Raw genomic sequence first — 27,443 nt, 5'->3', positions numbered from 1 at the left:
TCCGTACCGTACCCCGCACAGAACATACAAAACCACACAGATAAGCACAATAAACGCAAAACGATACCAGATGAGATATTTTCCTGATTCATTTTATTCTCTAAAGTTAAGCTAAGCAAATGGTGTCATACAAACATATATCTACCATATATTTTCCTAGAAAACATCATCAGAAAACAATGAAAGTCATATTTACAAAAAAGAAAAACCAGAAAATGAAAAAGCGATTAAATCAGAGTTGTAAGTACGTATTTTAAACGGATCTTTCTCTGTCTCTTGTAGTGTGTTTCAGCTATATTTTAAAATGTTTGAAAAGAATCAACTAAATCACAACTGATATGTATTAATTAGAGTTAGTGTTCAAGAACCGGAAAAAGAAAAGAAAATTTGCCCTAAAGTGCATCAAATTTGTTCCGTACCACACAAACACACACAACAAAAAAATGAAATGTTTTTGGTTCAATAAAATTTACATTTAAACAAAATGAAATAGTTCTTATATACACCTATATATATATATAAATATATGTACTATGTAAAGGCTTTACAATGCAGACTTATATTTACATGATGTACGTACGTGTGTGTAGTTTTGCAAAGAAAACATGCAACTTTATCGGATAAAAAAAAAACACTTGAACTTTAACAAGAATTAATCTGAAGAAAACCCAGATATATATGACATTTTAAACTGAGAAACGTTTAACTAAATAATATTTTAAATATCAAAATGTGTTTTTTTTAGAAGCTGGGATGGTATAGAGACTTTAAAAATTCAAAAACTTAAAGATATTCAAATATCCTACAAAAGTAACGACTTTTTGCGTCTTTCCCGCCTTGGTATTTTCATCTGGCCGCAATACGTTCACACTGGCGAAATCCACAGCTGACTGTCAGTCTGGTCAGTCTCGCCCCACACAGTTGTTTTTGTTGGTGAAAAAAAATAAACAATAATTTCAGAGGCCCTTGGTGCGCGTATAAAAAGTGGAAATTATGCAAATCTCGACAGCGAAAACGCAAAGCGATGGCAATGCAAGTGTAGGCGCGGCTTTTCCGCATTTCCCAGCCCTCGAGGGACCGCAGTGCACCTGTGCTGGCATTTCCAGTCGTTTTTTCGCTGCAATGGCTGCCAACCAACAGCCGAGAACGATCAATTCCGATAAGTAGAAAGTAGAAAGGATAAAGATAGATGAAGAGCTGAGAGCGATTAGTCCGAGAGAACGCGGTTCGGTGCGTGGGTGTTGGCGAAAATCGAATATCAACCAAAAAAAGAACCATTTTCCTCCCGATGACCAGAAGAAATCGTAAGAAAATCGGCGACTAGTTGAAAAGAGCGAATAAGGCAACGAGAAGTGGCCTTCCCCTGGGTTATATAAATTATATATTACATCTGTGCAATACCAAAAAAGAAATGCAGGAATAGGCAAACAAAAATAAAAATCAATGTGTGCTATAGACGCAAAAGCCACGAAGGAAAAGCAGCAGCAGTACCAGCAGCAGCTCAGCTGAGAAAGTGCGTGTGTGTGTGTGTGTTGGTGTTTGTGGTTGTGTTCGTGTAGGAGGCAGCAACAGCAACAGCAGCAGCGGAAAGCAAGTGAAATCAATAATTTGCAGCTAAAATAAACTGCAACAATGTCCAGGTATCCAGGTATCTAATTGCGTCAACAAATTAGTGCTGCACTGGGCTTGTGAAAACCTGTGCCTTTTGGTTTATTATTATTTTTTTTGGACACCGATCTTCGGCGAGAAAGAAGAAAAGGTAAGTCGTCGCCATTTTTATTGCATTCTCTCTACTCTACCCAGTGCCCGAAAGATATATCCAAAAACACAGTAAATTGCCATTAATTGCTTTAATATTTCGTCAGACGTCGGGCTTTTTGTTAGAATATTGCGTTTGAAACCGCACTTGAGACTCGAAATGCGGGGGAATTATGTAAACAAAGCAGACAAAGTGATACATTATATACCCAAAAGATGTACATGTGTGTGTGTGTGTGTGTCTCTTCATAAATATGATTTCAATTCACGTTCTGTTGCTTTCGTTTCAATCTTTATTTGTTAGTCTCTCTGCTTACATCCCCACCGCCCCCATTCTCCCAATCAGCTGAGAGAGAGAGAGAGAGAACACGGACAAAGCAACTGTTAGCATCGACTTTGCTGTATCCTTGAATTCCGCTCATTCTATTTCCTTTTTCCTTTTTTGCGCAGAAGACCAGACAACAAAGGAATGGCAATAAAACGGTTGACAGTCTCCAACTACAAAGCTCATCCATATTGATTTAATATTTGCATTGATTTGTTTAAATGATGGCCAAGCAGACTGCTTACATAAGCAATTAGCTGCTGGCTGGCTGCTTGCTGCCAAATGCGCAGTACATGCAACAGAGTCTTGGCCAACAACACTGCCGAAAGGTCAACGATGTGGCAATAATAGGCGGAGTGCCTGCTTCCTGAAAATATACATTTTTCTAACTACCTAGATGGTTTTTTGACTTTCTTCTTATTGGAATTGGTTAGGAAGCAGTTAGAAGTTGGCTAAGATGTGTAGAGGGCTCTGAAGTATAAAGGGTATCATTAAAAAAAATGTAGAAAAATTAAGGTTTGGATGGTAGACTAATAGGGAGTTAATTTACAAATCTTTTAAGACATTTCTCTCAAGGATTGGTCTGAAAATGGCCAAGATATTATCATTATATGAAGCCTTATTGGAACCTCCCAGATTTCCAAAGAAAAGGATATAGAATTAGCTGTCTTAAGCTCTATAAAAAACCCCTTTTAAAAACATTTCCCTAAAAAAGAACATTATTTCCCCTGTTTCAATGAATAATTATCCACAATGCATCACCCCCTCAAACCCTCACACAACCCCTCCCAACGAAGGACCAAGTCAAAACCCCCATAAATGCGTGACGACTTATGGGTTTTTTTTTTTATTATTTTTTCAGGCTGTTATTGAAGCCATAAGTAAAGTAGTCACTCTATACCAGCACCCCGATATGATTTGCTTGTACTTTGGCCGATAAGAAAAGAAAATAAACCACACAGGCTTATCTCGAAGTCACCGAAACCTAAATTTGAAGTTTGTTTTTGTTTTTGTCGGTTTTGTAACTACTTTCAATATGGTTTTTATGGCATGCGGTTATGCGGGGGCCTGAGATAACCCACTCCCTAAAAAAAAAGAAACGAAACCGAGAGACCTTATCAGAGTCTGCCTTCTTAGGGGCGACTATCTCAGATTCCGATTCCATTTCCTTGGGGTTATTGCATTACGATTCAGGGTCGTATATCAAAATTTTCACCCTGATAACAAGTGAATGACCAAAAGAATGACCAGCTAGCTGGTTTCTTCAATGAGTTTTAATGAACATATCCTGGTGGTTACTCCCAATGGGGTTATTCACTTTAAGACACACTTTAAAAAGTTTATAACTATATTAATAATTATTTAGGGAATAAAATATAATCTTAAAAGTGAGAATTCTTAGCCAGACCTCCCCTACTACGCATTTAGTATAAAATATTCAAAAAAAAAAAAAAAAAACTCAATCTAAGAGAATCGCTGATTTTTGGCACTCAAGTGTGGGGATGGGATGAGTGAGAGTGAGAGCGATGGGAAGAGAAAAACAAATGGACTCTCAGTGACCCCAACGCTTCAGCCGTTGACTTTTTCCGTTCCCGTTCCGTTGTTGTTTTTGTTGTTCCGTGCTCGGTGCTCCTTCTTCCCCCAATTTCTCCCCCGTGCTGGCTTCTTTTGCGTTTTATTTTACGTTATTTTGTTTGTTGGGTTGAATGACTTTGGGACAACAACGTGTGAGAGCCAGAAAGTAACAAAAAATAAAAGAAAATTAACAACAAAAAGAGCGTAACTTGCGAGGCTCTCAACAACAACAAAAGAGAGATGTAAAGCCAATGAACCCACCAAAAAAACTCAGCACAGCTGATGGGTTCAACGATGGCGAAAAATTAGAGAAGGTAAGAGATTGGGGGGGTGGTCTGGACTCTTGTCTGGCAACCCTCTAGTTTCCCTCTTTCTTCAGCACTCTTTCCCTCTACGGGGGGATTTTTTGGATTCTTTTGTTTAGAACTGGATATACCCCCGGATACAGCATAGGGGTTGAAAAGGAAAGCAGTCGTGGGGAGTGAGGGAGTGAGGAGGGGAAGGCATGCCAAAAATGTTGTTTTGATTGATATTCGTGCAATGGCTTTGATGGAATTTGCATTTCTTTTGCCTTTTCGCCACTCTATCGTTTCAATCGGAGGGCAAAAAAAAAAAATAAAAACAAATTCTCTAACTCGCCAACAAAGAGCTTTGTTTGGATTTTGTTTTTGTTTTTTTTGATTTTACAAAAATAAACATCATGTAGTCATCGCATGATTTGGGAATTGATGGAATGAGATGTTAAAGAGTTTCCATTTTCGAAATTATATCCCTAAAGATATTTGATTGCGTCATAGCACGTCTACATATTTCTATATGATTCAAAGATCGTGATTTATTTGAATAATTATGATGAAATTAAATAAAACAGAGTTGGAATATCCTTATCGCGACGTGCCAATTAAGTACAACTAACCCTCGTTGATAGCAAAACTTCAGTTATTATTCAAAATGTCTGCTCGCTATCGGTGTCAGATTATCAAAGTGCCAGGTCATCGGCCATCTATATATTAGCGGGACCACCCATCCGGCCCCCCAATCTCAACCCCCTATATATTCGCTCTTCAAAATGGCTGCCGCCTCAGCACTCAACCTTAAACTTTGCGGAGGTACGGGGCACCACCTCCTTTCTTCTCACCTGCCGACTCAATCACAGTCACGTGTGGGCCAAAATTACAAGAACAGCTGTGTTTCGGGCCGGAAAACACGAAAAACCCGACAGAAATGATGGCCAGACACAAAGAGCTGAAAGAAACGAGGAAATAGACAATGCCAAGGGTTGTACAGTAAAGACTAGATATGGTAAACAAGAGAAATGGATGTTTGAAGAACCTTTTCTCGATAGATACCTCTTAGAAAAGTCTATTATAACAGCAACCTCTATTTATCAGTAGATGTAACCCTAGTGCTAATATTTACTGTACAATCCACACAGGTTACATGCGGGCTGCCCTACGCTCCCTTCTTGTGTAAGAGTTCGTCTGCCTTGAGTATATTTGCTTGCCAATCAATCCAAGGTTTCCACCGCTATATAGCAGAAGGTTTCATAAAAAAAAAAAAAAATACTTCAAACTTTATTAAACAACTGTTTTCTGTTTGATTTCACAATAGTCTGCTATAGAGTGTTCTATAATAATAATAACAAGTCGTGATAGTCTACAAAGTATTCAGTCTGCTAGTTTTGTTTTCCTTTTTTTGCTTTCATAAGGTTTTTAACCGTTTTATTATCAAAACAGCTGATCGACGCAATTAAGAGAAGCAGTTTCATGTACATGTCTGTGCGTGTTTGTATGAGTGTTGAAAACAACTGCGCACATAAAAACAGGCAAAGGGGGGAGAGAGAGAGAGAGTCTAGCCCTTAATACTCACTCAATATGATTTGAGTTTAAAGCTGGTTTAGCGGAAAAATTAAGCCAAACAATTAAGTTAAAAACTATTCCACACACAGATACAAAGATATACGAATTCCATCTTAATTAAAAATTAACCAAAGAAAGCCAGACAGACGTCAATCAGTGGATCTTTTCAAGCTTGAACGAACTTGCCAGCCAGCCCAAGGGCTTTTGTGACCTCATCTCTTCTTCCAAAACTTATCCATGTTTTTGGTGGAAATTTTTGGGTTTTTTTCCCCCTGAGCGTGACTTTCCATTACAAAAAAAAAAGAAAAAAGGCAATACCTACCTGTTACTTGAAGATAAAAAAAGGGTAACAACAGTAAATATTTGTCTCTAAATTGTTATCTTTAGGGAGATATTTACGAGGTACATTATTTTTGAAGTTATTATTAGAAAAGTTCATCCAAGTAGGGAATATAATGATCCAGTTTTTAATGCTCTTTCGGCGGAAGAGCAGTTTCTTGTTTTCCTGTTTGGCCAGGAGCGGTAAGAAGACCCCCAGTCCTCCTCAGACGCCATCCCACAGACTTGGGTCTTGGTCTTGGGTTTTTATTTTTTCGTATTGGTCATGGATGGCATTTCTTTGTCTGGATGGCTGACTGGCTGGCTGACTGGCTGGCTGGATGGCTGGTTCTTTGTTGTCGGGCCGGGTATTCCGTGTATCCTTTGGCTTCAGAACCTGGGTTACTCGAGTTCAGATCGTTCTGCAGACGTCTGCTGTTTGCTGTCTGTAGCCTGAGAGAAGCTTTATTTTTTAAAAAGTAATAGTATTTTCTTGAAACAATTCCTCTTGAAATTAAATATCAAGTACAAATCATATCAGCACCAAGCTCCAAAGTAAATAGATTATATAGTATATAGTACACCCCCTGATAGAGTGTGGGTGCTAATGCTGATAAGATTCGCATCGTAGGAGAGCCAAACAAGGGACAAATAGAGAGAAAGAGAGAGAGACTCTGAAAGAAACAGCAAGAAAACATAAATTCAGAATGTTGTCTGGGTCGCTGATTTTTGTTTTTTATTTTGGGGCTTTTATATTTTGCATTAAAAGCGCATGCGTTGTTGTTGTTGGTCTTGCTTTTGGCTGCTCCTCCTCTTCTTCTTTTAAGAAATCTGCCAACAAGTACCCCAAGCTGATTCTTGTGTATATATACTATATGTATATATATCTCGCTATATACGAACCGATACCCGAACAGCTATTTTCGTACATAACACTCTACAACATGGCATCTCAAACATATGGAAACGGGTTCTCTGTCTTTTATTTATTTTGTTTTTTTGTTGTATCCGTATATCTGTATCTGTATCTTTGTATTTGTATCTGCGCTCTGTATTTCGTATCTGTGTATCCGTTCGCTGTGTGTGTGTGTGTGTGTGTAGCCCCTCTTTTGTTATTGAATCGCTATCGCAACAACAATTGCTCTTGCCCCACACTCTATATAGTTCGTTCGTATTTTTTACCTATTTACTTGTCTCTTATCATATGTGTCTGCTGTTTATTTGCCCAGCCTATGCACTGGTATTGGTGTGGGCTTCCATATGATTTTTGTGTACATTTTTCGTTTGGCTTCTCCTGCGCAACAGCAACATGTCCCCAGCAACATGTTGCTAAGACGAACAAAAAAACCACAAAAACTAGCCAAATGTACGACGTAGTTTTCCCCCCTCTATATACTATATATATATTGTGTATATAGATACACACACATACACAGATACAGATACAGGCTGACTGGCTGGCTGGCTGACTGGCAGCTCAGCTGTTTTAGAAAGTTGCCGTCAGCAGAAGCGAACACTTCGCTCCGCGCATTTCAATTCATTTCATTGCGAGTTGTCGAGCCAAAAAGTTCGAGTTCCGAGTTGAAGAGTATCTGCAGAATTGTTTTTTTTCGCAGTGTGCATGTGTGTATGTGTGTGGAGTGCAGCCAGTCCAAAAAATAAAAAAAATAAACCCTAAAAAAAGAATCTAAGCAAACAAGTTTGTTTCGCCAATAATCATCGTTGTGTTACCTACCTACCTGCCTGATTCCGTTTCGTGCGACTGAACAGCCGTGAAATCAGTTGGAGAGACCTCTCCAATATAAATACCATCGCAATATATAGTAATATTAATAATAAGATTTGCTTTTGGGTCTCCAACAACGCGCGCGCTCTTCAAAAGCGACTGAGAATTCAAATGCAGCTAAGCGAACGCTCCAAAATATGTGGTGGCCAGTGCCATTATCCCTATCTGAGGACTAGAAGCCAAAAAACCACTAAAATCCCCCACCAGAGAAGCCAAAAACGACAAAAATCCATCACAGTGAATACCTAAAAGAAATGAACAATATTCGTGTTTGGTGTTAGAAAGCAAAATATTTTGAATTAGAAGCTCAACAAAAATAATAAAAAATAAAAGAAAAAACAAAAAAGGTTAGTGCTAAAATATAAAAATAATTGTATGGCTTTAAGTGACGTTGGCTTTTGGCCACTCAGCTGGACAGCTGCGCATGTGTTGGTGACGTAATGCCACAAATACAGCGCAATTGGCCAAAGCTCTGCCCCCAACCACCCACACTAGAAACGATTGAAGATCGCCCCAGCTACAGTAGAGCTTCGAAAGCTTCAACACCAACCTTTAAGAAGCTTAGTGAAAGAGTATATCTAGGCTTTTGGGTTACATAAAGTATAGTTTAGATGGCAAGTGCTACTGTTGTATGTGGATTAGAGTACATGTGTAGGTGAAAACACTTTGGGAGACTATGCGACGCCCCCTTGAGCGTAACACACACTTACACACACACACACTCACTTGAAGCTCCATAAATTACTGTAAAGGCAATTCAAATCATGCTCTCTGCCCCTTGGCCACCTTCTTTCGCCCCCTATTTCTCTGGCTCTCTGTCTCCACTCCCTTAAATGGTTGATGTGTGTGTATGAGTGTGTGTGTGTATTGGTGAAGTCAGGAGGAAAACTACTCGAGTTGTTTTTTTTTGTTTTTTTTTTTTTTTGTTAATATAATTGACACACATTTTCTAATTGTGGCATTGCATTTGCTTTGCATGGGGGCATTTGTGTCATTTATCAGCTTTGCTTTTGAACTCTCCACCACTCTATCTGTCTATCTCTTTCTGGTTGTAACCTGTTATTCTTTATCAGCTGTGCGGGGGAGAAGAAGAAGAGGCAGCCTACCATTAGCCCATGTGCTTGATGTAACTAAAAAAAAATAGTATAGTACACCTCGTAACGATAAGAATTAGTTGCGCAACATTTGAAACCACCCACGTGTAGAATGGGTTAAAAGATCAAATCAAGAATAAGAGATAGATTAAGAACAAGAGGCAACTTTCGCTATCTGTGAACCCCCCCCTTCTCTTCTTATATAAGTGAAAGTGTTTTGTTTTTTTTGGCAGATAAGCAAAACAAGCCAAAAATAAAAATAAATAAAAACAAACCAACAGCTGTTCTTAAAAAAAATGAACTTTTGATTAAAGTTTTTCCTTACTTAACACGTACGACCAATTTATATCAATTCAAAAAAGAGAAAAAAAAATAAATAAATAAATAAAATGTAACGCACATGCACACTAACACTACCAACACTCTTGCACACTCGTCATGTGTAATTTTATACGTGCGCAGTTGGAAATGTAAATGAAGAAGAGGAAGAGAAGAATGGGCAGAGGGGTGGTGGGGAGAGGCAGAAAACTGGAGGAGTTGGCCAAGTAAAGTACTCTGTCACAGCAAAGTTGAAGCAGACTCGGGTACGGAACAGAAGGCATTAACACTTCTTGCGGTCATTTGCTTTTCACTCTTTTGCGTGAAAAATAAAAACAAAAAAAAAAGAGAGCAAAAGTGCGTGCTATTGGCAAGACGGGGCATATTTTGGCTAAAAATAAAAACGTGCCATCGTCTCACACACACACACACGCACATCAAGTCCTGTTCTGACTTCCCCCACTCCAGGTGTCTCCCTCTCACTTACACCACTCCAGCAGATCTGGTCCCAACTTCGTGAGTGCGAGGGAGATGCGCTCACGTGCTCACGTTACGGCCACGTACACACATACACACACACTGGCACACGTGGCCCCTACAGGCAAAAGAGGAAGAGGCAGACAAAGAGCCCCATAACTGGACTGTGTTTGTTTACATTTTTGCTTTGCATTTTTGTTTTTGCATTTTTGCTCGCCTTGCTTTTGTTTTTATTTACTGCGCACATGTGAGCTGGGGGCCTATGTGGGTGACAGTGGAGGGCGAGAAGAGAGAGTGAGCGAGCAGGGGAGAGCTTTACATTTTAACTTTATTTGTGTTGTGTAAGAGAAACAGGGTGCCTCTTAGTCCATACAATAAATTCTATATATCAGACCAATTAGGTCTCAACTTCACCTTGCTAAATTCTAAATTGCAGCTAATAATTGCTATTAATTGTGAAGAATTTCCTTTTCTAATCACCGTATTCCCCTCTCTCTCTTCCCATTGCAGCAAACGGAATAAATAATGGAATTTTAACAGCGTTTTAAAAGGTAAGTGAAGGGTGATATCTCATATCTTGCGGCCTTGAAGTGTTTCCCAAACTTTTAAATAATGATTTTTTTCTAATGTACATATGTCTTATCTGATGGCCATGTTCCGATAAATTCCAACGAATAGTAGATTCTCTGATTTTCTCAAAGAGAGGAAAATGTGCCAGGGAAGAGGGTAAAGAGGGGGATACGATGTAACCCACTGAAGGTGCGGCCCCCTCGGAAACAAAGAGAAGCTCGCTCAGCTGTGAAGGTTTATGATTGGGAGGGTCACCACCACCACACTCACGTGAAAAAGCACACACACACACAATCATAATGGATTTTTTGTGATTCCAATAGCTAGGTCAATCAACAAAGCTATTTTCTCACCTATTTCTTAAAAAATATATGTTTTTTTTAATAAAAATTTCTATTATTACAAATCGCCTTTACATTTCCGTAAAAATGACACATCTTCCAGGGTAATTATACTTCAATTATGACGCATTCGTCGGATGACTAAAGTAAACCAGTAAAAAAAAAAACCAAACAAACAAAGACAAGTCGGACTTTCGAACTGCACTCACGTGTTAAATTATTTTTGGATTTCATAACCCTCCAAAAGGGGGGGACAGAAGGAAAAGGAAACCCAAAACAAAGGAAAGCCACTAACGGAACTTGTTTTTCAAAGTTGCAACATAACCATTTTCCACTCTCCTCCGTTTGCTGTTGTTTTTCTTATCTGCCCCCCCCCTCGAACGGGTTTTCCGCCACAGAGCGCCGCCTGGCGGCAGGTTTCGTGGCATGCCTTTCACCGCTTGGCGCGCCTTTTGAATTCGATTTGAATTTCCGCTGGGCACTCGCAAATGAAATATGAAATAAAAATAATAAAATAAATAATTCAAGCACACACGGATCGTATCTCTCAGATACAAACCAATACAACTGCACACAGAGTGCAGTGCATTGCAAAATCAAAAAGCATGCCAAGGACGGTGGCCGAGCTAAATGAAATTAGTTCAACAATGCACCCCCCACCACAGCCCCTCCCTGCGTCCCAACCTGTTCAATCGGCTTGCCAAGAAAAGCGCCAAAGTGTGCCAATCAAGGAGGAGGAAGAGGGGGGGAAGAGCCGCTGCAGGCTATGACAAAGTTTTCCGAATCAACTTAATTGCAGTTTTTGCCAGTTCGTGGCTGCCAACTACCAATTTGGCCTTAAAAAGCACTAAAAAGCAAGTGGAAGACTATGGTAATTGGCTCAGATCAGTTGCCAGCAAATGCAGATGAAGGAAAGTTTTTCCGAAAAAAATAAAAAAAATAAAAATCAGTCAGGGAGGGCCATAATGTAATCGAATATTATTAAACTTCAACGTTCCGTTCGCTTGTCCCCATTTTCATACGGGTTTTCCGTTAATGTGTGTGTGTCTGTTAGTTTCGCCTATTGTGGGCCAAGAGTATTATTATGTATGTATGTACACATATATATATATTTTATATAGATGTGCCATAAACAAAACTAAACACTGATGGCAAAAGCAATACAAAAATCAGATGTTTTCTAACACAAACACATACACACTCATCCACAGCGACAGTAATGTGCAAAAATACACAGAGAGCCCAAAATAAAAAGTCTCTCACGCCCCCCTCTTTAAATCTCTCGCTCTCTCTCGTTTTGGGGGTTATATACTTGTGTCTGTCTCGCGCGCTAGTTATATATTGTGTATGCAGGTCAAGAAGAAACGCAAAAACAAAAGCAAAAGTAAAGACAAACATGTTTACATGTTTTTATGGCTCTCTTGTAGTCACACGCTCTCTGGTGCTCTCTTTAGCAACATGTTGCTAGCTCTACAATGCTGCAACAGCTGTTTTCTGTGTACATACATTCGATCCCATGCATGTGCACGTGCATGCAATGGTGTGTGGGGTGGGGACTTAATTTGGTTTTGGTTTTCGACTCAAAAAGCTGCTGTTGCTAAGCGCTATTTTAGACAAAAAAAAAAGTAAGAATTAAGAAGCAAGAAGCAAGAATCGAGAATAATGGCAACAACATAAGAGAATAGAATGATGAAAAATAAGAGGAGTTTCTTTGGATGATGAAATTAATGAATTCTTAGGAGCTTTAATATTATTATTATTAACTTATTATTTTTAAAAATATTATTGATTAATTAGTCCTATTAAGATTAAATAACAATTGGTAGTAACTAATAATCATCCTTAATTTTCACCTCAATGCCAGTCCTAAAGCACCCCAACTATTAGAGTATTTTTGAGCGTTGCAACAAAACGACCTTCAAAGCCTTTCAAAGCTTCACTCAATGACGTCACACCGTTAGCAACATGTTGTTTTCGAGGGGGTGGGTGGGGCTGGCCTAGGCAGAGAGGAGGCTGGCTGAGGTGCAGCGTGCATTGCCAAACGGCTGACATGTTGCTCGTAACTGGGTCTCCGGTTAAGTAACGACCTGGTTTCCAACTCTTGTTTTTTTTTTCCATCGCTCATTAGGGTATGTGTATGTACATATGTATGTATGTATGATGTAAATAAATACATATGTGCATGACGTTTTCAGGCCAAATCGAGGCCGTGTCAGTGTGTCGCAGTTAACAGCAATTGGCCAAGAATTCTACAGGCCAGGCTGGTCTTCAGAACGCGTTGCTTCCGCATCGGAAGGATGAACGAAAAGTAAACCATGTCAGTTATATACCACCTAAACCCAGTACCTAGGCAGGAGGACCTTGGGGTCTCGATTCAAGTTGAGGGTGCCAAAGCTCCATCTAAGCGCCAGCAGAGGCTGCCACTCCATCTGTTGCTGGCCATAAATTATGGATTTTCCAAAACGGGGAAAACCTTCACCTACTTTTTCAAGATTTCTCATTTTTTTTCTGCCATTCTCTCGTTGCAGTACACTTCTGGTAGAGGAAGCAGCTGCAGCAGCGTCAGAAGCTAAGCCAGAGGCATCGGAGGAAGCTCCAGAGCAGATCTAGTGGACCGTTTCCAAAACAACCGAACGAGAGATGATACCCACCAGCATCACCAACTCGCCGCCACCAGCGGGCTTGGGTCAGAATGGAGCTGCTGCCACAGCGACGGGGGGTGCGGCGGGTCTGGGACTGGGAGTGGGAGTGGGAGGAGTGGCTGGTGTGGGCACTAGTTCGAGTGGCATCCAGTCAGCCGGGGCTCAGAACAATTTAAGCTCCATAGTGCTGGGCCTGGCCTCGCTAATCCTTGAGGGACGACCCATCTCCGATGACGAGTATCAGCAGCAGCACGTGGTGGTGGCATCGTCCGGTTCTGGAGGAGGATCCGGCGGGAATAACCTTGCTGGCCGCCTCTCGCCACGTCCCTCCACTTCGCGAGCTGCCATTAACATAACGACGAATCCCTATGGTTCCATGGGAGGATCGGACAGCCGAGCCGGCAGCGGCTCAGCCGGAGGAGCGTCTAGCAGCAGCAGCACCTCGTTGACCCACCAACGCTGGACGCAGAAACTGTGCCAGCTGCGACAAATCTCACCTGCTGCCCAGGCGATGAGTGCCGAGCCCGAACTGGTGGCCCTGGCCATCAATGATCTCAACAAGGATCACGGTGACTACGAGATCGTGAGGAGAGTGATGCTCAACAGAGCGGGGGGAATGGGAGGTGGTGGTGGTGGTGGCGGCACCGGAGGCACCAACAACTCCAGTGCCGCCAGTTCCCCGGGCTCCAATTCGTCGGATAACATTCTGCTCTCCCTACAATCGCTGGCCACCACGTGTTTGAGGGGCGGACCCGCCTTGCCACCGCCTCCGGTTGAAACACGCCCCCTAAATCTGTCCTTCGTGTGGTCGGGATCGGGGGGATCGCCGAGTGGGGCCGTAGTCGGAGCAGCGGGAGCTGTAGCCACCACCACCAGCACCACAACAACGGCCACTGCCAGCAACGGAGCCACTGGCTCCGCATCGAGGCCCAAACACGGGCCGCATTGTGATCAGTTCCTCAGGAAGATGGGTCTGGCCAAGGGCGAGACGCCGTCGGAGCTTGAGGAGCACATCTGTGATATGTCCTACGTTAATATGACCGTAAGTTCATCCTCCATTCTTGAAGATTTATATCCTGAATCCTTTACATCCGCAGTGCAATCGTTGGCGAGCCTATTGTATGAAGATGGAGGCAATCCTGGCCAGGCGCGAACCCGTTTGCATCGAGGTGTACCTGGGTCCAGTCAGCCACAAGCTGCTATTGGAGCAGTGGATCATCAGCGGCAAGGAAAAGTGGGTTACTTGAACTCTCCATTATCCTGAAATATTCTAATACTGGTAATCTTACAGAGTTCCTCCGCCCACGATGACCCTACCCTCACTGTGCAGTGCCATCCGAAGTCAGTTGTACTTCTCCCAGATCGTGGCCTGGTGCGACCTGCTCCGCAAGTGCGATCCCTCGGTGTACGACAGCGGGCGGGTGATCTTCTCCAACTGCGCCAACAATGCCGGCGATCTGGCCACCAGTTACACATCCAGCGGGGGCGGGCCGAGGAGACCTCGTCTCAACATTTTCTACAGGATCAAGCAGCACACGACCACCGGTGGCCAGTTCCAGGAGGATGGCTTCAGCGCCAAGGCCAATGTGCACAACTTTCCCAACGTGAATGTCTCGGAGAACTACAGTATCTCGGTGTGCGTTAGGAGCTTGCCGAGGATCAATGGTGGCCTGCCTCACGTGGAGCCCCTCGTCCCGAGTCCTGCCCCCAGACACAAGCTCTTGGCAGCAGATCCGGCCAGCACACCGACTGGAGGCGGGGGGCTACATGCGGCCACGCCCACTGGCCTGGGAGCGAGGATTTGTGCCGCCACCCCCACGACGTCGGCCAGCGGATCCCACTGTGATAACGGAAAAACGGGAATGGGCCTGGACGAACTGGATGGGGATTCGAGCCTGAGCCACCGGGAGAGGCAGCTGCAGAAATACCGCAAGAGAATGCAGCGCCGGGACAAGAAGCGGGAGAGGAAATCCTCCCCAGACAGGCCACACCACGCAGAGGAGCCCATGGAGGAGGGCGAGGAGTCGCAGTCGTTGACACAGTCGGAGCCGCAATCCCTGGCCTTGACTCTGCAACAGCCGCGGCGCATCGCCATGATCTCCACGGGCACCCAAACGTCCCTCAGCAGCTGCCAGCAGTGCGGGAGCGAGAAGACCCTGCTCTGCCTCAGCTGCACAGGAGGAGTGGGATGTGGCGCTGACAACGGCACGGCCACCAAGGAGAAGCCATCAGCCGGCAAGCTGGAGGAGCTGGATGACGGGGATACGACGGCCTCCGAAATGGAGGAAACATCCAGCTGCAGTCTCAGCAGCGGTGATCTCATCGTGGGCACGCCTCGCAACAAGGCCGAGCTGCTGCTGCAGGCCATCCAGCGCACGCCAAAGAACCGCAGCCGGAAGCCCCAGCATCCGGAGGTGGCCTGCCGCAATTCAGATCTCAACGGGGGCCAGAACAACAACCTGGCGAAGATCACGCCTGCCAGTAGCGGGTGTCAGGTGTGCAAGCGCCAGAAGACCCAACACAACTTCTCGAATGGAAGCAACGGCAGCGGAGCGAAGGAGCAGTCACCCACCAATGAAAGCCGAAGGAGTAATGGCTACGGGAGCATGGAGCAGGAGGCGCAACAGGCATCAGATGCTCAGGTAAGCTCAGGCCCATTATTTCCCACCATCATCTTACAAGAATCATCCACAGAACGCCTCCACCAAGCTGACGCCCAACATAGAGCGCTGCTCGCTGAATCCCTCCGAGCGCTGCACAACACCACCACCGGGAATCGATGACCACATAGTGGTGCAGTTCAAAACGCCGCTGAGCCATGTGCCAGCCAAGCCCCAGCCCGATGCCATGGTGCCCCTGCAGCAGCAGTCTCTGGGCAGATCATCGCCCAAACCCAGCCAGCTGAGGCTGAACTGTGGAAACGGGCTGGCGGACAGCGAGACGCCGCCCCAGAGCATATCGCCTCTGATGCGGAAGGCCCTGCCCAAGGTCAACCTCACTACCATCTTCTGCAGCTCGGCGCCCATTGCCATCGGGGCGCCTGCCTTCAGCTTTGATCCAGCTTCCCTGAGTCATGCCCACTCTCAGCTGCTGGCCCCGGATGTGGGTGCCACACCGCCAGTGCAGAAGTCCTTCTCGGCGCCCACTTTGCCGAACTCGGCATCGCTCTCGGTCTCGCCCAGATTCGCCAAACAGGCGCTGGCTGCCCACAAGCGGCGGTCCCGCCACCTAAGCGATCGCAGCGACCGGAGCTCCCTGGGCTCCGACGAGCAACTGTCCGACGAGGATCTGGAGTCGGGTATGTGCAGTCCGGCGGGTGGGTCGCCCTTGAAGAGTCGCGCCCGCTTGGCTGCCCACTTTGGAGGGCGTCCGCTTCTGGGAAATCTCGAGGAGTCGCTGCTTCAGCGCCGCCTTATGCCCAAAATCGAGGTGATGGGCTTCAAGCTGCAGCTGGGCGCCTCTGGAGGATTCTGTCCCACCCAGCTGACGATCCCAGCTGTCTCCTACTTCTATGAGCTGCACGGCGAGACGCTAAGCACTCCCTACCTGGTGAGTTTGTGGTTTCTCTCATGAGATGGAATCAGAACTAACTATTTAACTATCAGTGCGAGATTCGTCTGCCGCGGAAGGGATACTCGGTGCCGAGGACTGGAACGGTGCAGGCCACGCTGCTGAATCCTATGGGAACGGTGGTGCGGATGTTTGTGATACCCTATGATATGCGGGACATGCCGCCGCTACACCGCACCTTCATCCGGCAGCGGATACTGGCCGAGGAGGTGGGCCAGGAGCAGGATTCTGGTCCGCAAGTGCCGCGAAGTCCAACCGCCCACAGCACCACCAGCAAACTGGGGCACTTCATCTCTTCCGAGCAAATGAAGCGACTGCGCTACTCCATTCACCTAAGGTATGGATTCTACAAGATTCATTTTTAACGAAGGATCCTGTAACTAATCCCTTGTTTTGGCAGGTTCCAGACATCGCGCTCTGGACGGCTGTCCTTGCACACCGACATCCGTCTGCTGATCTCACGGCGCACCGACTGCGACACTGCGGCCGCCCATGCCAAGGGTGTGCTGGAGGCGCCCAATGAACTGGTCACCGACACCCTGATGCCTGGCGAGCCGCGCTACAGTGCCCGGCAGGAGAGCGCCAGCAGAATTTAGTAGCTACTGCAAGCCCTGGGCGGCACCTTCGAGCTACTCCGTCGCCTGTGCCAGCAGCTGCAGGAGAAGTGGCAGCAAGTGCAGTGGCGGGAGCAGCAGGATCTCTGGCAGTGGCCCAGATACCAGTTGTAGGCGGAGCATAGGAGGAGGGCAGGAGGCGAAAGAGACTCCAACTGCTTTACTAGCTTATTGTTTAATCTATCCCTAAGCTTAATTTCTTGGTCGGATTTATTTTTTTGTGAAATTGCGCCTTGCAGGAGGTTTCCATTCGTTTAGTTTTGAAACATTGCAATGTAAAAATGTTGATGATCCAGTTATGAATACGAAAGCAATCGAATTAGTCAGACGGCAGTCGGTCAGACGCGAGAATCAAATCTAATTGTATATCCTTTGCAACAGCAACAGCAACAGCAAACGAAACTATCTGTATCTTTGGGGGTCCACTTTTAAAAGAAAGCATCAGAAGAAGATGAAGGCAAAGTTAGCAATACTACTATGAGTAAGCTATGGCAAGTGTGAGGAGTGTTAACGCAAGGGAGTACTACATACCTTAAATAGGAATGCATACAGATATCACATACAATATATATATATATATATATATATATATAATAATATATATTATATTTATGTACCGTAATGTATAATCGTCGTCGTGTAGCGTCAACAATTTTAAATGCAATTTTGTGGGGCAAAAGTAGATACGTGGGTGGGGAATGATACAAGTTGGATGCGCTCATATCGATCGTTGTTGTTAGTGGTAGCGTGTTTTAGTCGCAGAAAAGAATTTGTGAAACCTATTGGGTTGAGTGAAAGTTTAAATTCGAGTCAACATTATTTTTTTTTTTTTTTGGGTTTTTTTGAGTTGGCGATTCCGTTTTGAGAGTGTCTATTAAGCGTGCCTGTGATACGATATGAGCTGCATATATACGGGGGGGTCTATTTTAATAGAGTTTTTTTTTAGTTAAATACAATTGACAATTACATTTTTTTGTATAACCATGTTTATAACGTTTTTGGGTTATTTTCTTCTCACTAAAAATTAGTTTCTTTTCAATTGATACCTGACTATAACTACTTTATAAACGTACTCCTGCTATTAACAAATTTTCAATCTAGGTGGTATGTAAAAAGATTACAGTAAAAACAAAAAGAGTATATAAAAAATAGAAAAAAACAAAAAAAAAAAAGCGAAACAATAAAGCCAATTGACGCCATCGATATTGGGAATCATAAAATTTACTTCGTTCAATTTGTTTTAAGTAGAGAGCTTAATGTGCGCTGTCAATAGCAACTACATATATGTCTAACAATAACACCAATATACACAATTCAATAAATATATTTTGTGTTTTTTTTATTTATCATGGAGGGAAATAATTCAAAAAAGTAAAGTTCAAAATAACGATTTCGATTTTAAAGATTTGAGTACTTTGAGTTGGCAACACCAATGACTGTGCTGCCAACTGTTTTAACTTAACTCACTTTCTGGCTAAAATGTTGTATAAACTGAAAGCAAAATGATGATTAATATTATTTAATTTATTTTTCACTAAGAAAATATCAAAAACAAAAGAGTGTACTGATTAAATTCAATTTTCTATTTATTTTTTATATTTTAAAAACTAGTGTGCCCAAAATCGCATACCTTGCCTAAGCCAAGACACGAACCAGTCTAATTTGACCCAGCTTTTGGCGTTTTCCAACACTGCTTCGTTTAAAGACCAATTGATAAGACCGTATATTTAAAATGGCGTCAGTGTTGGAAAAAGAGAGGTATTTGTTTCTTCCAACAAACTAAAAAACCAAAATAGAATAAAAACATAGACATCTAATTTTGGGAGGTGAAAAGTGCGAATTAAAACCGTCAGAAAGTGGTGCCGCGCATGTGCAATTGACCCCGTACAAACACTGACATGTCGTTGGCAAGAGTGCAACAAGCGAGAGCAACAAGTGATTCGTGAAAAGCAATTTGTGGCAATTTAAAATGTCTAAACCAGCAGTTAATCCGCCTGGCTGCAGCTAAACTAGAAGAATCCGTCCCAGAGTACCACTAATAGGCGTCGGAATAGGAGCTGCGCCCCTAAAAAACGCAGCGACTCCAGTGTGCACACGTAACCTTGTGTGCGCGTAGCACGGAAGCTGTTGCTGCTACTTTGGCTTGGTTGAATCGGAATACTTGTTGTTCGCAGGTATGTGGCTGTTGATGCCACTGCTTTGCCACTGATTGCCCACCTAAACGGAGTTTTACTTGCTGCAGAGTCGATTGCGTGCTTTTCCACGGACGTCGGGTACGTTTCCGAAGATGGATACCAATTCCGGAGCTGGATCTGGATCTGGGGTCGGGCCGGATGGTGATGGCGAAGCGGGTCCCTGCTCCACGGTGGCGACGCACAACGAACAGCCGCAAACGAAACGCCAAAAGATCGAAAAGCAGTTCAAGAATGATCGGAGCTGCAAGGCGCTTACCCCCTCCCCGCCCGACATTCTCGACGGGAGGAGGGGGGAGGCGGTCTTGGACAACAACAACAGCAACAACAAGAACCATCTCTGCTCATCGCTCTCCTCGTCGTCGACGCACTCGCTGTCCACGCCCAGCAGTACCAACAACTCCCCCACCACGACGCCGTGCAGCTCACGAGCCGCGTCCTACGCCCAGTTGTTGGGTCATAACACCTTGCCACAAAACGGGGAAGCAGAAGCGCATGCTGCCGACCCCGAGTCCACCAAGGATGAGGTGGACCGCGCCGCCCAATTGCCAGACCTGCTGACCCTCAACAAAACAAACAGTACCAACAGCAGCAGTAGCATAAGCAGCAGCCGGAACAACTGCATCCCGGCCGCGCCCATCGACGACATGCTGGAGTTCGAGCAGTCCCTGACCCGCCAGTGCCTCTGCGGTGTTTCGGAGAGGACGCTGCGCAAGCCGTTCCAGTCGCACTACTCCCAGGACAGCAACGGACAGAAGCGAATCGCCTATCTGCGCGAGTGGCCCACCAACAAGCTGCTCCAGTTCCTGTCCAACCTGCAGCTGCTGTTCGACATATACTTGAAGCAGAATGCCAAGGGCTTCATCTGCACTCGGATAATGGACGTCTGCGACGCACTAATCCGCAACGACCACAAGCTCATTGACGAGATCATCGTCCTGGCCGGCTACGACAACCCGTACGTGCAATTCTTGGCGGGTCGCGTCCTGGCCGCCTTCCTGGTTATTGCCAAGCAGGAGCTGAACGACGAGTGGCTGCAGAAGATCGTCGACCAGCTGTTCAACTTCGAGCAGCTGGACCAGGCCGCCGTGCAGAAGATCCACTTCAGCCTGGACATAATCAAGCGCATCGTCGAGTGGAAGGACATGGAAATCCATCCGCTGGACGACGATTGGATGGCGGCGGCCAACACGGCGACAGCAGCTTCTTCGGTAGTTCCACTCCCCACAGAAGCCTCTGTCAGCTACATGCACTTTCCCGTCCAGGAGCAGCCAATATCCAGCAACTACTTTGCGCTGCAGTTCCGAGAGGATGCGGCGGTCGATGCCGAGCCAGAACCCACCGACAATCGGGAGAGGCACCGACGGCACTTTGGCGAGGAGCTGAGCGACGGATACGACTCCCATTCCCAGCCAACACCCACGTCCGCGTCCGTGCCCAACGGCTGTCACGTGGTCACGCTCACCGATTCGGAGAGTTTCGATACCACGCACCTCAAGTGTATTACCATACAGAAGCTGGAGCACAAGTGGCCCACTCTGGTGAAGAATATGTCGGAGCTGATGGCGCCCGCGCACCAGGACGCCACCGAGCACTGCGTCCTAAACTTCCTGCAGCTGTGGGAGAACATAATCTCGGTGAAGGCCAACCTGTCGATTGATGAGACGCGCCCCTACTACGCCCAGCTGGACAAGTTCGAGATGCTGCTCAATCACAACCTCTCCTGCACCGTCTACAAACAAATGCTGTGCCTCTTCAACGAGGCCCTCTGCTACGGCTCCACGCTGGCACTGCAGGACATGCTACCCGAGGAGACGTGTAAGCTGGCCCATCAAATCGTACGCCACGTGCGAGGCTTCCGGATCCTTGAGTCGCTGCCGCGCCGCCAGCCCGACAACATGGTCAGCCTCATCGGTTACAATGGCAGGCCGCTGTTATATGGCAACGGAAGCATTGCCCTGGCGTCGCAGTCCTCGCCGTCCATGGGCGCTGGACAGGATGGGGACGATGTGGCGCCACTGGACCTCATCGAGATGGACAAGACGTTGCTGCAGAAGATGGTGCTGCTGGTGCTGAAGTCAATAGCGGTGACCGTGAAGGAAATCCGCAGTGATTCGTCGGACTCGTCCATCGACTCGAGCGACTACGACGCCTTCCAGGACATGATGCTCATCGAGCGCTCGATCCGGGACGTGCTCAGCAAGCTGGAGCGCTTCATCAAGCAGACGCTGGAGTTCCACCCGGAGTGCCACTTCAGCAAGATCCTGATCCACCTGTTCGACGACCAAGACGACCACCTGATCGAGGCCATGGTCTGTACGCTGGACGTCACTTCGGGCATATCGTTCCGGAACAACGCCTTCCCAGAACTGGTCGACATGCTGAACCCGGTGTACACATTCCTCGAGTTCCTCAAGATGACCTCGAACAGCTCGGACCTGCTGCTGGACCTACTCGTGAGCAACGAGACCTGTTTCCTGCTCTACCTTCTCCGGTTACTCAAGTACGTGCGCATGAACTGGACCATGTTCGTCCACAGCTGCAACAGCTTCGGAATGGGCAGCACCATGCTGGAGGAGGCGATGGGTGTGCTCATACGGCTGCGCCTGCAGATATCGCGTCTGGTGTCGCGCCAACTGTATCCCTATGACATATCCCCGGTGCTGCGTCTGCTGGAGAGCTGCGAGAGTCTCTACGAGGGCAACGAACTGAGCTGAGCTGAGATCAGATCGGATCAGAATCAGATCAGAAATGGACAAAAAAAACCACTATATGCAATTAAAATACGTAATTTATTTTAATATTTAATGGAATAGGAGAAACTAGCGCAAAATTCGATGAAATGGATCCTTGTAGCATATCACTCCACTCCGCACTCGGCACTCCGCACTAAGCACCACTCGACATATCTCCACAAACTGTCCCGATCCAGTAACGCGATAACCCTAGTTAAGTTCTATATACTCCTCATCCGATTCGCAGGCCTCTCCTCTCCTCTCCACCTAGTTACATAGCTGTATGTAGTTGTCATTGTAATGAGCATCATGAATTCCAAACTAAGCACTACCTTAGCCTAAGATTGTGTTAATCTTGCCTTAAGTAGAGTAATGTACAATAGGATGGCGGCCCACAAGATTGGCTCATCCCGCGAGAGGAATATTCTTTGTACGTTTTTTTAAAACACTTGAATATACAACCTAATTAACTGATTAAAAGAAACGCATTAAGACAGACTAAGCAATGTGCTATTTTCAATTATTATAGAGTACTCGTTGGTACTGGTATACTGGAGTCTCTGCAATTTCGATGGGTTTTGGCCTGGTTGGTAGTATCTGGTATTCAAAGCTCTTTCACATTCCATTCTTTCAATGGCGATTTATCATGCGGACACGTCGCTTGGGATCGGCTGGAGCTGGCATGGTACTGGCGTCTGGAGTCTGTCCCGTCAGGCTGATCACCGAGCCGCGTCGCGACAGCTCGGCAGGATGGGGGCCCGACACGTAAACGGTCTGATAGTTTATGGTAATGGGCACCGAGGACCTGCGGTTCATGCGCGGCTCTGCAGGAGAAAAGGGGTTCGTCTTATGGGCGATGCGCTCAATGGATGGATTTTTACCAAAACGAACATCTCCAGGATGATGTCGGCCGACCAATGGCGATGTAACTGGCGGTGGCCCAGTGCCATGTCCAACTGGATCCGATCTATAGCGGTCCACCGATACGGAGCGCACTTCGCCCAGATTATGCCTGCGCCGGAAGATGGCCGATTCCTCAGCTTGGCATGCATATGGGTGATTAGATTAAGATCAGTCTTAAGGTCAGTGGCGGAAAAGCCCATTCAAAGATCAGATCAGAGCAGAGCAGAAATGAAACGCAAGCTAACACGGATGGCTACGATAATTGATCACAGGATAGCACATAGTAATTGATTTATTTTACGATTACACACATATAGGACAGATATAATATATATATATTCAGATATATACAACCTTACATTCAGTACAGTTTCACGAAAAAAAGTGAAAGGAGAGTAAACAACTGTGGACTTGGGGGGGTAATCTCATCTTAATAGAAAAAACAATAATTATAAACAGAGTTTTCGAAACCCGAAAAAGTGCGATTATAGGATAGAGAGATATACATATATATATATAGAGATCAAAAAAGGCACATTGGAGGTACGATATAAATACTAGTACTTGATGCATTTTCCGAAAAAAGTCCGAAAAGTCAGAGCTCTCATACAAGAGTGGACGACAGTGCATTACATTACAGAAAATTGGCCAACTCAGTACATATAGTAGCAGTAGACAGTGGTAGTAGTAGTAGACACATTTAGATTTGGTTAGGATAACAATTCACTTGTTCCCTCGTTTACATGGCGTGCACCTGGCCCATCGATTTCAAAATTTTGGCAAAGTTTTTGGTGAAATACCTTTTGATGCCCGCCGGTCTTGCTTGTGGATTTGTGCATAGGACTGCAGGGAGCAGCGCCTCAGCCGTTTGTCGCCCTTGCTCTGCTGTCGGAAAGGTAATATTTATGAGTCCATATGAGCTATATATATACCCGATGGTCTCACCGATTTGTAGTGCTGGTTGATGTCGGAGGCGGCCTTTAGCAGAAGATAAATGAACACCAGGGCGAAGAGGTAGATGATGGGCTCTGCCGTGTTGCTCTTCTTGGGCGCCTCCTTCTTGCGGCTGATCTCCAGGGCCTTGGCCTTTGCATGCTTGCTGCCTGCTCCAATTTTGATCCTCTTGCTAAGTCTGGACTGAGGCCGCTTAGAAACCTGGCTCTCGGATTTATTTCCATCCACATCTCCGCCAAATATATCCATTCTCTGGCAGGCCTCCTCGTGATGCTCTGCCTGCGCCTCCATGGGCTCTAGTGGGGACTCCTCGGATTGATTTTCAGCTTGGGGCAGGTCATAGGCAGCCACTCCCGACCTGAAATAGTATCTGTAGTTGCGCTGCAACCCAGCAGCCATAATATAGACGGTGCAGAGCACCACCAGAATCCCTAGGGGCACCACATGATGATTGTTACTGTCCTTCGCCTTTCGCTTTTTGGGAGTCAAAATGGCCCTAATGTCATCGGACACAGTAGTACTGTCCCCGGTCGGCGATTTCATTGCCGAGCTCACTTTCTGTTTACTATTTGTCCAAAACAATAAAGGGACTTTGTGTATCTGTTGACTGTGAGTCCTATTCGTGGCGGAAAATCGATACGGATTAACGTCCCAGCCTCACACAATAGGTGAGCATTGTAATCCTGGCAATGCCGCACCACGACAGAAGCACACTGGATACTACTGTACTGGATACTATGTATTTTATTGGACTTATTGCTTTATTTTTTAAACAGTCAAAACTGTTCCGGACAATGGCTCTCCACCACCGCGCTGTCACACATGGTTGTGTGTGTCTGTGTTTACCTTGCCGCCCTTTGACATTCAGGTGGTGGCACTATACGTTATTTTAAATTCTAAAATTGCAGATATTTTTCAACTAAATGCTAAAATTAAAAGTTATATACAAATATTAAGAGGGTTTCAGCATTCAAAGTAGCCGTTGGACATTCCGGTCAGCTGATCAAGTATATCTGAAAATTAATTTTATAAATAATTCGGATATCAGCAATAAAAATGTAAAAACCACCTGTGATTTCCAGATCTGCCGACTGATTGCTAATCGAGTTATACAGTTTCCTGCTTTCCGCAATATTTTGGCGTTTGAACATCACAGTTCTCAAGCTCTCCCCTTCAAAATTCATAAAATCCATTAATTTCTTTGTACCCACTACTTAGTATTCTAAATACCTACTTTTTAAAAGATTTCCATTCGGCTTTTGCTTTTGTGACTTCATGTCGTTATTAGGTTCCTGATTAGGGTCCTTGGTTCTGTTTATTCGACCCCTGCGCTCTGAGACATAAAGAATACTAGTTTGTCCCGAAGTTAATCCAGAAAATTGCTTTAAATCCTCCTTCGAGGCGTTGAAATCCTTCGGATCTTCCGCAACGTGGACTCCCAAAGGATGAGGGAAATCATCCTCGCGCTGCTTCCCAGATCCAATGCAGTTTTGAAGCTTGCGCAGAATTGTGCGCAGGATCTTGAAGCGCTTAATAATTCGTTGCGGCTCCACTTGGGATGCGTATATCAGAATGGCTTTGCATTCGCGCAGAATCCTGATAAGCTGCTGGAAGTACTCCTCTCCGAGTTGGTCCTTTGTCTCTCTTAGAACCTGACGATTCACTTCTAACTGAAAATGCTCAAGCAGCACTAGAGACATTTGTGATAGATCCTCTAGCTTTGCTTTATTGTATGACTTTTCGACGGCAGTAATTCCAGTCGTGAGAATCTCAAAGTAACATCCAAGAAGCGCTCGACTATCGATTATCTCCTGCAGAGCCATCTTAAACTTGCCCACTTCCTCGTTGAAGTGCTGTTCAAGTATGTCAGAGTGCAAGTCCGAACCATTGGCCTGCAGAGAAGGTATCAACGAAGTGTCCAACGATTCAAAGGAAGCCAGACAGCTGCGTATCATTGTTTTTACTTTGAGAATAAATACAAATTAATTATCAATCATAAATGGATCCAAATAATACAAATAATAGTTAATTTCCTTACATTTCAGGTTTGGGGCAAAAGCTATAGCGAATATTCCAATCTGGGTAGCACGATCGATGTTCACATCAAAGTCTGCTATGAATTCATCGGCCATTGCTTCATCTTCCAGGCTGTTTCTTAGAACGTTTCGTATTTTTTCCACCGAGAACTTGTCAAAGTCCACAAAGCAGTTGAACACCAGCCGCAACAGAGCGTCGTTGATGAAGTCCTCTAACTGGCAGAGCGCCTGCTCCAAGGTCATGGCTTTCAGCTTTAGATTGGAGTAATAACTTTCGCTGGAGACTTTCGGAAACTGGCACTCTTTCTGGAAAGCGTTGCACTCCCGTATAACCTGAAAGAATTGAGGTTTAAATAAATTCTTGGTATGTTTTGCTTGTAAACCTTTTGACATAGGGCACTGAGAGCCCTTTTGTCCTGCGGCAGGGATACGTTTGCGAATCCAAGTGCTTGGCTCAAGACAGTATCTATGTTGGAACGCAGTTGTTGGCTGACGGACACTATTTCCTCGGGTGACTCCAGGATGTTTGAGGACAAAGAGGTATTCTCGTTGTGGGAACTGAACCAAGCCAGTGCATCTAAGCTTGAATCTATTAGTTTAAGGAAGGAGCGCTCAGGAACAGCCGCAGCCGCTTCTCCATTAGTGTACAGATGTAAGAGACGCTCCAGACACCATCGTATCCGATCGAGGAAATACTGATGACTGGCCTGATTCGTAAAATATAGTCATATAGTCAAATTTTTTTTTTAAATGCTCTCAGAGTACTCACAGAAACTGAGGTGCTGCAACCAAGCTTCCCCATTCCTTCAACCTGGCGAATACATATCATTATTTGGCTTAGGCATAGGCACACCATGTCCGCGGTCTCGCTCTGTTTATGGCTGCTTAGGGAACTGTGGACCAATGTGGAAAATTCCAATAGCGCGGCACAAAAATCCTACAAAAAGATCAACAAGTGAGTCTCCTTGGAGCCCTAGGAACCTTCATGCTTACATTTAGCCAGCTTAAATCCTTGATGTTGGTCCCCTTAGTCCTGAGGTCCAAAATGTGCAGGCAGGACTCTATTTTCTTTCTTAAAACGTCCATATTTCCGGTAAAATAGTTTTATTAACACCGACTTAAAGGTGGTAAACAGATTTTTTGAAAGTGGCTTCAGTTTCTGGGTGAATGGCATTACCATGGCGATGCCAGATATTTAATAGGAGTGCGGCAGAGTTGCCAGAATATCTGATAAATGTCCTGGATTTCAAACCCAAAGGAGTAGCTTCATTTTAAAAACTGGCTCAGCTTTTTATCTTGCACTTCGTCCAATTAGAGGGAGATTCCCTCAAGTTTACAATTAGGCTTTTGAAAAAGCACTAATCCTTCCTCCAGCA

General features: G+C 45.1%; 4 protein-coding genes across 5 annotated transcripts; 2 read left to right on the top strand and 2 right to left on the bottom strand.

Moving 5' to 3' along the window:
• The first annotated feature begins 886 nt into the window (after positions 1 to 886).
• Positions 887 to 18,573, top strand: atos (atos homolog atossa). The gene is made up of 8 exons (XM_017237036.3): positions 887 to 1,759; positions 10,021 to 10,061; positions 12,950 to 14,105; positions 14,161 to 14,297; positions 14,355 to 15,705; positions 15,758 to 16,612; positions 16,669 to 16,970; positions 17,034 to 18,573. The coding sequence occupies exons 3-8, from the start codon at positions 13,062 to 13,064 to the stop codon at positions 17,227 to 17,229; spliced, it is 3,885 nt and encodes a 1,294-aa protein (XP_017092525.2). The 5' UTR covers positions 887 to 1,759; positions 10,021 to 10,061; positions 12,950 to 13,061; the 3' UTR covers positions 17,230 to 18,573.
• A 399-nt stretch (positions 18,574 to 18,972) lies between these two features.
• On the top strand, positions 18,973 to 22,676 carry lin (protein lines homolog). The gene has a single exon (XM_017237123.3). The coding sequence runs from the start codon at positions 19,535 to 19,537 to the stop codon at positions 22,154 to 22,156; it is 2,622 nt and encodes an 873-aa protein (XP_017092612.2). The 5' UTR covers positions 18,973 to 19,534; the 3' UTR covers positions 22,157 to 22,676.
• Positions 22,677 to 22,679: 3 nt separating this feature from the next.
• On the bottom strand, positions 22,680 to 24,624 carry LOC108122502 (uncharacterized). 2 transcript variants are annotated; one of them, XM_017237127.3, is made up of 4 exons: positions 24,023 to 24,624; positions 23,878 to 23,962; positions 23,056 to 23,214; positions 22,680 to 22,998 (listed from the first exon to the last, which is right to left on the bottom strand). In XM_017237127.3, exons 1-4 carry the CDS (start codon positions 24,572 to 24,574, stop codon positions 22,805 to 22,807), a joined length of 990 nt encoding a protein of 329 aa, XP_017092616.3. In that variant the 5' UTR covers positions 24,575 to 24,624; the 3' UTR covers positions 22,680 to 22,804. The 2 variants fall into 2 exon arrangements, with proteins under 2 accessions (XP_017092616.3, XP_043066844.2); XM_043210909.2 differs by having other exon boundaries at positions 23,878 to 23,959.
• Positions 24,625 to 24,757: 133 nt separating this feature from the next.
• On the bottom strand, positions 24,758 to 27,243 carry Spt (Spitting Image). Its single transcript, XM_017237124.3, has 7 exons — positions 27,061 to 27,243; positions 26,837 to 27,004; positions 26,451 to 26,774; positions 26,070 to 26,400; positions 25,266 to 25,994; positions 25,101 to 25,202; positions 24,758 to 25,044 (listed from the first exon to the last, which is right to left on the bottom strand). Exons 1-7 carry the CDS (start codon positions 27,151 to 27,153, stop codon positions 24,995 to 24,997), a joined length of 1,797 nt encoding a protein of 598 aa, XP_017092613.2. The 5' UTR covers positions 27,154 to 27,243; the 3' UTR covers positions 24,758 to 24,994.
• Between the last annotated feature and the right edge of the window lie 200 nt (positions 27,244 to 27,443).

This window comes from Drosophila bipectinata, chromosome 2R (assembly GCF_030179905.1).
Source record: "Drosophila bipectinata strain 14024-0381.07 chromosome 2R, DbipHiC1v2, whole genome shotgun sequence".
In the NCBI taxonomy this organism is placed as follows: domain Eukaryota; kingdom Metazoa; phylum Arthropoda; class Insecta; order Diptera; family Drosophilidae; genus Drosophila; species Drosophila bipectinata.
The sequence above is the reverse complement of the archived record's forward strand: the minus strand, read 5'-3'. Positions and strand labels throughout refer to the sequence as shown.